Below are 11,595 nucleotides of genomic sequence, written 5' to 3'. Positions count from 1 at the left end.
CAAATTTATGATTTTTTTTGCAGGTTAAAGTGTTTAATCCTTTAACATCACTAATAGAAAGAAAGAGTGCAACTTCTGAAATTGGCAACTCTAATGAATATTTGCACATGCCATTATTTTTCCAGCTATATGACCTTAAGCTAACTGTTGTAAATTTGATTGTAGGCACATAGATATGGTCTTTTTTATGTTGAATGTTGTTGCATCATGTAGATTGCTATTGATGTGGACACCACTTTGAGAGCAAAGAAGAAAACTCCCTGTGAGTAGCTTAGGCAAGCATCCCAGATAATGTCTTCCCACCAGCAGTGAAATACAAAACAGCAACTATCAAAGGATCAAGAGACAAGATATGGCGCAGGTGCACTGATACAGAACCTTATATAGCACAGCTAAAGCAAACACCACCCGAAGCTTCATATGTAATCTTATTTGAATGCCAGAATGCAATGATACCAGATAAATCATGGATGACTTTGTTCATGGCTTTGGGACCAACTATAGTCAACTTTTGATTTTGATTCACCATTTAAAATCATAAGTTACAAAGATTTTTGTACTGGTATATATCATATTTATCTCCTTCAACTATATTTTCCTATTTTTATCTAAATAATCTATATTTTGACTTGTAATCAAAGCTAATGTTTTAAAAATCCATATCTTTTCTATTACATAAACGTTATCATAAACATATGTCAGCAGATTTTACTTTTGCCCACAAAATCTGGTACTTCATATCTCTACATTAAATGGGTTGTACTACACCTATTTAACCACAGCTATATCAACAGTAAATATAATATTATTTAGAGGTATAGACTACCACTATCTCTATTCCATTGCTCAGCCAGATCAATATATAGAGGTGGTATTCATCATCTTTCTCTTCCTTATCCACCAAACTGATCACCAGGTTCTGTGTTCAACACTTTTATTTGGAGTCATCTACTTGAATCAATTACTGTCATCATTCTTACAGCAACACATTTGATGTCTTCAATATTAAGTGGTATGTCCTTTTCCTTTCATGTAGTTAACATTACATTGATCAATTCATTTCGTTCCTCCTGTTAACTTCCAACAGATCATGCTTTGGTCTTCCTCATTGTTTAATAATTTAAATCAGTGATTTTCTTTTGTGTACAGATGTGACTAACCAGTTAGATCACTCTTCTGTTCGTTTATCCAATAGAAAACCAGGTTAGAATAATATGTGTTACAGTAAACCATTTTTTGCAAAAGACACTTAGATTGAATATGTTTTTATGTCATCAGGCAGAGGAGCAAAGAGGCCTCGAGTCAGATCTCAATCATCAACTTCTGGTGCAAGTCGATCACGTAGAAGAGTAGATTTTAGTAAGTTAACTTTTGCCATGATTACAAACACACCTCTTTTTTTATCCAGTGACTAATATTCTGTATATATCTCTCAGTGGTACCATGGGATCTAACCGTGGAAAGCTCGACACAAACCTCAGCTCAACCCGTTCCACATAGATCACCAGGTACTGATTTTGTTTTTTGAGAGGAAACCACCTTTCATCATTTGCATGGTCATTACCAAGAAGTCAAGACAACATTGATTCCTAAAGGAAGAATATGAATATAGTAGCTTTGCAATTTTTCAAAATTTGACAAAGGCATATTTAATTGATGGTCTGAGCTGTAGAAATGGTAGTCTAGATCTTCATTCGACTATTTTGCTTCAAGTCAACCTACTCAAGAATAAGGCAAAGGTTATTGGCATAGTTATCAAATCATTTATTGGTGTACCCTTCAGGCTTCAGTGTCCTAAGTTTTCCATATTGTAGTTTGTTTTTTTTTTCCGGTCTTAAAATGTAGATTGATAATGATACCCATACATTGCATTCATGTAGTAGGTTTCATTATTAATTTATTCCTATTGTATAGATTATCATAGATAGTGTCTTTGTAATAAATACATCTGACAAACTCTCAAAATCCAATTTTCAGCCAAACGGTGGCATCATTTGATGGTTGTCACCTATCTAATGCCTCTTACCTTATGTCCTTCACGTATGAAAGTTTGTGAATCTGAAAGGAACTTTCATTTAATATTTTTCTTCAATGACAGTAACCAAATGCTACAGCCTACAAGAGGTATAAATTTATGAACAGTTAGTCAGTGAATTATTAAGTTGGACAATATAGGCAATTTGCATCACAAGGAAAGAAGTGGAAGGAAGAATAGACGCAGCCACATAATTATAGGCCACATGGTGTCTATATATGTTATTACTCAAGCCTTAAAATTTTTAAAATGTGATTCATCTTGAACTTTTGCAAATTTACCTTATTCACTGCTGTGCATAGTAATTTAATAGTTTAATTGCAATTTGATTCCTTAGTTTTGCTTAGGCTGGTTTTGATATTTTAGGCTTTAAGCTCGATTTGATATATGAAGAAGGTGGTGGTTAGATTTTGTTCAATTTTAAAGGTTTTTTAGGATATGAGTCTAGAATGTATATCTGGTATTAATAACAAAAAAAACCAAATCTAGATAACCCAAATGTTTAAAGAGTGAGTGGTCTATCACTCCCAACTGTTTCCTCATTCTATTACCTATTGCCCTCATTTGTCTTCATTTCCATTATTAACCATGTTTCTCCCCCAGGGCACAATATGAATTATGAAATGACCTAAAACAAAACATATCAAATTTAACCTTACTAAGAGAAATCGTGACAGCCAAATATATACAAAAATTGGAATACATATTCTAATACAGAACTCCATGACTAATCAAATACATATGTATTTGTTATATACAACTATTTTGACTGCATCACTATGTTGCTTTTTATTCTCTAATCATTATGAGAATTTAGTACATTCCATTAATGTAAGTGATTTAGAGGTGAATTATTGGACAGGTTAACAATTTTTAAACTTGAAATAGTTTGCTCTTATCCAATAACAAGAATCAGAAGTGTATTATAGGTTAAAGTAGAGTTTAACTTCTTAATGTTGCAAGAACTAAACTAATTTAGCTAATTTTTTAATTGATCTTATATCGGATTAGTAGAGCAATTTATTGACACACCACATCTGTGTGCCCTCCCAAAACAGAATACACAGATTTTGGCGAGATGAACCAAACCTGCCAATATTGTGGCGCTCTTTTTTGGTATGCTGAAAGAGTTGCCAGATCTAGAAAAGATGGTGAACCGAAATTCTCTGTTTGCTGCCTTAAGGGGAAGATTTCTGTACCTCATTTCCAAAGACCTCCTGAATTGCTACAGAATTTATTTTCAGGTGTCGACGCACGTAGTCGTCACTTCCTTGATCATTTGCGAACATACAATAGTATGTTTGCGTTTACATCACTGGGTGGGAAAGTTGATGGTAATCTAAATGACGGCGGCGGTCCACCACAATTTGTTATCAGTGGCCAAAACTATCACCGCATAGGTAGTTTGATTCCTAAAGAAGGTGACACACCTAAATTCGCTCAGTTATATATATATGATACGAAGAATGAAGTCGTGAATAGAATATCTCACTTCGGGTAAGTATTGAGTTAATGATATTTATTCTAAGGTAAATTATATATTGACACATGTGTTTCAATAATTAGGTATACACTTATATAATCTATTTGTGTTCTTAGTGAAAATGCTGGTACATCTAAAATTGACCAGACTTTAGTGATTGACCTGATAAAGATGGTTGATGAGTCTAATAAACTAGCTAAGTCATTTAGAAGAGTTCGAGACCTAATTGAAGAAGGTGGTGGTGAAGATGTCTCACTGCGGCTATTTAGAAATCGTCGGCAAAATATAAACACATATAACCTCCCAAGTGTGGATGAGGTTGCTGCTTTGATTGTTGGAGACTTTGATAGTTCAGACTGTGGTCGTGATATTATCATACGCACAAAAAGTGGCTTCCTGCAGCGAATTCCTGAATATCACGCGGCCTTTCTACCGTTGCAGTACCCTATGATATTTCCATATGGGACAAATGGTTATGCCGATGGCATTAAATTCTCTAGAAACCCGGATAATGTTCGTGGTTGGAAACGTAAACGTATAAGTCTAAGAGAATGGGTTGCTTTTAGGCTGCAAGAGAGGCAAGGCGAGTTTAATGGATTGTTGTTGAGCAGAAGATTATTTCAACAATTTGTAGTTGATTGTTATTCTATGATTGAATCAGCTAGATTGCTATTTGTTCGTAGAAATCAGCACATTATTCGTAGAGAAATCTTATCTGGTATACAAGAGGCTGTTGACCGGGGAGACACAAGTTCTTCAATGGTTGGTTCTAGGATTGTCCTACCTTCTTCATTCACAGGTGGTAGGCGTTACATGTTCAATAATTGTCAGGATGCAATGGCTATTTGCAGAAGCTTTGGATACCCAGATCTGTTTGTCACAATGACGTGTAATCCAAATTGGCCAGAGATTGATCGTCACACGACTATACATGGGTTAGTAGCGTATGATCGACCAGATGTTTCATGCAGAGTTTTTCGAGCTAAGCTAAATCAGCTTATGAGTGATTTTAAGAAGGGAGAATTTTTTGGAAAAGTTATTGCAGGTTCAATCACATACTACTAATTAATTATTAGTTATTTTGCCCGTCTTAAATGCTTAAGTTTTTTATGTTTGCCTTTTTCCATTAATTGTAGCCATGTACACTATTGAGTTCCAAAAGAGGGGTCTTCCACACGCTCACATTCTCTTATGGCTCGACGCAAGTAGTAAACTCAAATCACCTGATATGATTGATGCTGTAATATGTGCTGAGCTTCCAGATCCTGAGAGTGATCCTATGCTTTTTCAAGCTGTTTCAAACTATATGGTTCATGGTCCGTGTGGATTAAGTAACACGAAATCTCCATGCATGAAGGATGGTCAATGTTCCAAATTCTTCCCCAAAGAATTCACAGATCATACATCATTTGACAGTGATGGATATCCTATTTATAGAAGGAGAAATACTGGCATCACAACAACCAGAAGAGATGTGCCATTGCATAATGGGTTTGTTGTTCCTTATAATCCGAAGTTGTTGTTGAAATATCAAGCGCATATCAACATTGAATATTGCAACAAGTCTAATTCGATCAAGTATTTGTTTAAGTACATTAACAAGGGTGTCGATCGGGTTACAATGTCTATGTCTGTTGGTGAAAATGTCAATGAGGTTGACGAGATCAAACAATATTATGATTGTAGATATATTTCACCATGTGAAGCTGTGTGGAGAATATTCAAGTTCAAGATCCACCATAAATGGCCACCAGTGAAGAGATTGCGGTTTCACTTACCCAACAAACAGGTTGTTATTTTTAGAAATGATGTTGCAGTGGATGGTGTGCTAAATCGTTCAAGAAAGAAAATCACAATGTTCATGGCATGGATGAGGGCAAATGCCAAATATGACATTGCTAAGGATTTAACTTATGCTGACTTCCCTTCCAAGTTTGTGTATGATCGTGCTAAGTGCGAGTGGAGACCTCGGAAGCGAGGTTTCTCCATTGGAAGAATGAACTTCATGCCTCCTGGAACCGGCGAGCTATTCTATATGAGGCTATTACTGAATGTGCAACGTGGGTGTAGCAGCTTTGAAGAGTTGAGGACTGTGGAAAACCACACTCATGATACATTTCAGGAAGCCTGTGATGCGTTGGGTTTATTGACTGACGATCGACAATTTATTGATGCTATACAAGAGGCATCTGAGCTAGGTTCCGGTTTTTATCTTAGAGCATTGTTTGTCAGATTATTGTTATCCAATACAATGGCAAATCCCTTGAATGTGTGGGAGAAATCATTTATTCATCTAGCTGATGGAATAGTCCACCAGAGACGAAAACAACTGAAGAACCCAGGTGATATGCGAAATTTCATTATTAAGTGTATTAAGAAAAAAATTATTCACTAAACATTTTCTGAAGCATTGTTGTGTATGTTGCATTGTTGTGTATTTAAAATGCAGGGCTTACAATTGACGAGGAAAGTTTACGGAAACTTTGTTTGCTAGAGATTGAAAAGATTTTGTTGGTGAATGGAAGATCTTTGAAAGACTTCACCGGCATGCCCTATGCTGATTCGAACTTACTTGCTGAGTATGGCAATTTGCTAATGTTTAATGAAATGAACTATGATACTAATGAGATGAGTCTTTTGCACACAGAATGTATGCAGAAGTTGAACGCAGGCCAGATGAATTTGTTTTGTGAGATAATGGCAGCTGTTAGTAGTGATAAAGGGGGTTTCTTCTTTGTTTATGGGTATGGAGGTACTGGGAAGACATTTCTTTGGAAAACTTTAACATACAAACTTCGAGCTGAGAAAAAAATAGTCTTGAATGTTGCATCTAGCGGTATAGCATCGTTGTTATTACCAGGAGGTAGAACTGCCCACTCATTATTTTCCATCCCTTTGAATTTGGATGAGGACTCATGTTGTTCTATATCACAACGAAGCCCTAAAGCAGAATTACTTCAAGCCGCAAGCTTAATCATTTGGGATGAGGCCCCAATGGTTAACAAATATGCATTCGAGGCACTTGACAGAACATTACGAGATATTATGAAGGTGAAGGTAAAGGATAGTATGGATAAACCATTTGGTGGAAAAAATGTTGTATTGGGTGGAGACTTTAGACAAATATTGCCTGTTATATCAAAGGGTAGCAGGGCAGATATTGTTATGGCCACCATTAATTCATCCCGTTTGTGGAGACATTGCAAGGTTCTTACATTATCTGAAAATATGCGGTTGCTATCTAACTCATCCGCTGAAGAGATTGAAGAAGTACGTGCATTTGCTAAATGGGTACTTGACCTTGGTGATGGTAAATTAGGTATTTCGAATGATGGTGAAAGTGAAATCTGTATACCAGATGATTTGTTGATTCAAGGTTCTTCAGATCCAATTTCTGATATTGTTAATTTCACCTACAGCAACATCTGTCAAGAAGTTGTAGGTGTGGATTATTTCAAAGACAAGGCAATTCTTGCCCCCACATTGGATGCAGTTGCGTCTATTAATCAGCATGTGCTATCTCTTATTCACGGTGAAGAAACAACGTATTCAAGTTCTGACACCATTTGGAAGGTAGACGAACAAGTTGGAATTATGGCTGATTGGATAACAACAGAATTTCTGAATGATATCAAGTGCTCTGGTGTACCTGATCATAAATTGGTGCTAAAAAAGGGTGCTCCAATCATGTTGATGCGTAACCTTGACATATCATCAGGATTGTGTAATGGCACTAGATTAATTGTGGAGCATTTATGCCCAAATGTCATTGGTGCTACTATTATTACTGGTACGCACACTGGCAAAAAGACTTTTATTTCTAGAATGGATTTGATACCTTCAGACCCCAATCTTCCAATCAAGTTCATGCGTCGTCAGTTCCCAGTGTGCCTATCATTTGCCATGACCATAAACAAGAGTCAGGGGCAGAGCTTATCTCATGTAGGTGTGTATCTACCGAAGCCTGTTTTCTCTCATGGTCAACTCTATGTTGCTGTTTCAAGGGTGAAGTCAAGATCTGGGTTAAAAATTCTCATTTGTGATGATGACATTAGCAAACGTCATGTCACGAAGAATATTGTGTACAAAGAGGTCTTCCAAAAAATATATTCTTGATTTCGACGAGATTAACTAAGAAAATGTAAGTTTTACATAAACCCATTCTTTTTTTATTAATGTCGTACATTCGTATATATTCTTGACTTTGTTACATTGATGCCAAAGTGTTCTGGATAAAAATGTGTTACATTTATTTTTCTTTCAGGTAACTTATTACAAAAATTAAATATGTATGTAATTTATTGCACCTTTACATTTTAGGCTGACTGACTTACTTCCAATAAGGAGCCTGTTGACAAAAATTAACTGCACATCTAAAGAATGCTTAAAACAAACCAACTTTTCACATATAGCCATTTAGGTCACCAAGGTACCTGCACGTGTCGCACACCACTTCAACATTGATTGTTTTATGGCTTCACCCAGTGATTAAAAAAACTACATACCAAGATTGATCACATTAACTTATGCAAAAAACACATACATGGCTAGCTTAAAGGATAGAATAACCAACCTGTAAGGATAAATGTGAAGAATACGAATAGTTGCATAATACATTAAAGAGTTGAATAACAAACCTTATGGCTGAATTCGTAGTCAATACTCCTAAAATCTAAAACTAATTATATACGTGAGAAGAAAAGGTTAAGAAACAAGTCAATTATTTTAAAAAAAAAAAAGATGCAGTGGTTCATTCCCATTTCTACTGCACGATTTTGAAGTGAGGTATCTTTGAACTTTAGCAACCAGGTTCAACATCATCTTGATTTCAAATCCTGTTTCAGTATAAGGTAGAGAGACATAGCTTAGTTGTTATTAATTGAAAGAATCATAGAGATGATTTAATCTCTAAAATTTGCACGATAGGATATGTGTTGATAATATACTCTATCAACTTGTGTATTATGTTTTGTTTTTATTGTACCTATATAATAAGTTAGATACAATGTATTATATACACTACAGATGGAGGGTCCAGGGTAAATCTTTTGAGAAGGAACTATCAGTGGGGAGACTATTTCTTTAGGTGGTGCATGGTGGCATTTCAATCTGGATTTTATCATGGAGCAAATACTGGTGGAGTAGATGAGGATGGCTACAAGCCTGATCTCACTTCATATGATTATGTACCTTTGGAGCACATGACTAGCATCCTCCATATTCTTAGCTAAGTTTTCACCCTCGCTCATTGCAAATTTGCTTTCCAGAAAGGAGATATCCAAATTTGAGTTTGCTAGCAGCTAAATCTCCCTGTCTCCCTTCTCTTAAGTACTTTAAATTGAGAATTAGTGGACAGCTACTTATTATAATTTGTTTTTTTTTTTAAGTTACTTATTATAATTTGTTGTATCTAATAAATTTTGAATCATTTGATATGAGTTGATTTTGTGCTATCTACAAAATTTGGTGGATGTGTTCTCAACTTTCATATTTGAAATTTAAATATGTTGTTATCATAAAAATCTTACTCATTCAAACCCCAAAATAAATTGATTCTTAATGTATTCAAATTGAATATCTCCACAATCAATGACTGTTACTTTTTTTTGATAAACAGTAAATAAATAGCTATTATTGATCAAGTTTAAAGAGAATTAATTGTTTAACCATGAGAAGATGAGTCACGTGTATTATTAGGTGGATAAATAAGTAATAAATTTAAATTGCCTCATCTGAACATACTGAAACAAAATCTAGGATAATATAATCAGTCTTCACCCTCAAGCTTTTTTCTGTGTCTACATCATCTAACTTAGATTAAAATAACCAAGGATATGAAGCTATATTTGAAAAAAATTTGGAAAAAAAATAAAGAGGCCCCACAAACGATGTCGTTTTGTTTGGGAAGGGTGTAAATTAGGTCATCTAACCTTTCCTTTTACCTTAGAAACGTTTACCCTTTTCTCTACCTCTTCTACAATTGTGGACGCCCAACACCCCCCTCCATAGAGACTGAAGGAGCCCGTCGAAACAGCAAGAGCCTGGTCATTTAATTTTTGTTTCAATAGCTAGAGACTGAAGGAGCCCGTCGAAACCAAAGGCAAATTTATCCCTCTGTTGCATTCCGCGATCTCTACCGCCAGTGTCCAATCTCCGGCCAGTTCCAATTCCGTCGTAGCCTCATTGCAAGGTAAGCCCTTTACTCTACCAACCTCCTATTTTGATTTTCATTCTGGGTATGTATCAATTTGCCTTTGGTTTCATGTTAGTTTGGTACTGTCAAGTGTGTGTTTGAAACTGTTGGTCATTGATAGTGATTATGTTTGCCATTGATAGTGGAGAACTTGGAATTGGGTTCGGATTAAGCTCAAAGGGTTTTCTGAAATCGATATTTCAGTGGTCTACACAGCCTTTAATTTTTATCCTGTCGGTGTAATTTATCAAGTTGTAGAGTTGCCTCAAGCTTGCGTGCTGGTGTTGTATGTTTGGATAGTATGTTGGTGCTTTTGTTTATTTGGCAGGTCTTTGTTTGTTTAGTTGTTTTGGCAGTGGACCTTTAGTGGGATTGTGGGCATTGTTTACTGTTGCTGGTGTGGGAATGATTTTTTAGGTTTTTTTTGTGGCTGTAGTAATTGAAGTGTGTATATATCCTGCTTCCACCATTTATTGATTACATCATATTCTGACTTGTATACATATAGATAATCCAGTCGAAATCTTAATGTTTTATCCAAATTATTTACTACTTATTACCTTTTTTTGCGTTCAATGAAGTTTCAGGTGCTACATCTGTTTTCGAAATATAATATGGACCAAGTTAGATTATCAAGCCTTCCCCAAGACGCAAATAACTTTATCATTATCCACCGATCTGACACAGTAAGCATTTAGCCCATCAAGTTTATGCCTTTTAGACTATCTTATATAAGTGCAATATCTATGATATAAATATATGTTGTACAATTTATTTTTATTTGTTCTTGGGCATGATTATTGCAAACTTCTTTGTAGGATTTTGCGAAGTTTCCTAGGCGGTTTGTCAAGAATAACCCTATTATCATGCCATACCAGAATGCTCTCCTCACTGATCCGGCGAACAACATATTCTCTGTGAGTCTTAAGACAGTGAACGGAGACAAAGGAATAGAAAGTTTTCAAGAAATCTATCAAGCGCACCACATTAATGGAACTGTTAGGGTGCATTACACCTACATTAGAGGGAGCCAGTTCTATATCCGGATATTTCATGATGAATACACTGAGGTAGCTTACATAGAGCAGGAGGATTCTGATGATGATTACATAGTCATGGAGCAGGAGGATTCTGATGATGAGGAGGAGCTTGCTTGGTTGAGTGATATCACTGAGGCAAAGTCATACGGAAGACAATCTTTGGTATTACTCATCCCACTTCCATTTTCATGTTATCAAGTATAACCGTTCATAAGTGATTTTATTTTTTGCTACATTTTTGCAGCATGTCCCTGCTAATGTCGCAATTGAGCTGATTCCACACAAACCTCCATCACTGAACATCATATTACCCAATGGCAATTCGGTTGAATGGATCCTGAAATGGGCAGATGGTAGGACCAATCAAGTTGACTTTGGTCATGGCTGGTATGAGTTTGGTAGGGAGGAACACATTCGTGCTAGGGACCAACTGCGGTTCTACAAGACGCATCAACCAGACACCTACCGGCTTGAAGTTCGACGTTACTAGATTATTAGATGATGAGTGTTATTTATGTTTTTGATTGTGATGTTTATTCAGACGATGTTTATTGCTTAATCTTTGTTCTTCAATTTTATTTTTGTGGTTCAGTAAGGTTACACTATGAATTATTTTGCTTAGACATTTTAGCCTTAGCATTTGTGTTGTGCTTGGCAAAACAATGTAGTAAATAGATAGTTTCAAGGAATATTTTACAAACACTGTCTGTTTTTATTTTACATTCTTGACCCCCCGAGACTTAGTAAAATAAACTATATGTTGCTTGATTGTACCTTCACACATGACACAAACTCAGTTCTTCAGGTTCAGTCACAGGAAAATTAGCATAAATATACATTACTG

General features: G+C 35.7%; 1 protein-coding gene across 1 annotated transcript; it reads left to right on the top strand.

Annotated features, from left to right (window-relative positions):
* The first annotated feature begins 3,113 nt into the window (after positions 1-3,113).
* LOC130720601 (uncharacterized) lies at positions 3,114-11,241 on the top strand. The gene is made up of 7 exons (XM_057571266.1): positions 3,114-3,532; positions 3,635-4,563; positions 4,655-5,860; positions 5,968-7,610; positions 9,855-10,010; positions 10,530-10,913; positions 10,996-11,241. Exons 1-7 carry the CDS (start codon positions 3,114-3,116, stop codon positions 11,239-11,241), a joined length of 4,983 nt encoding a protein of 1,660 aa, XP_057427249.1.
* Positions 11,242-11,595: the final 354 nt, after the last annotated feature.

The sequence above is a fragment of the Lotus japonicus genome, chromosome 1 (assembly GCF_012489685.1).
Source record: "Lotus japonicus ecotype B-129 chromosome 1, LjGifu_v1.2".
Lineage (NCBI taxonomy): Eukaryota > Viridiplantae > Streptophyta > Magnoliopsida > Fabales > Fabaceae > Lotus > Lotus japonicus.
The sequence above is the reverse complement of the archived record's forward strand: the minus strand, read 5'-3'. Positions and strand labels throughout refer to the sequence as shown.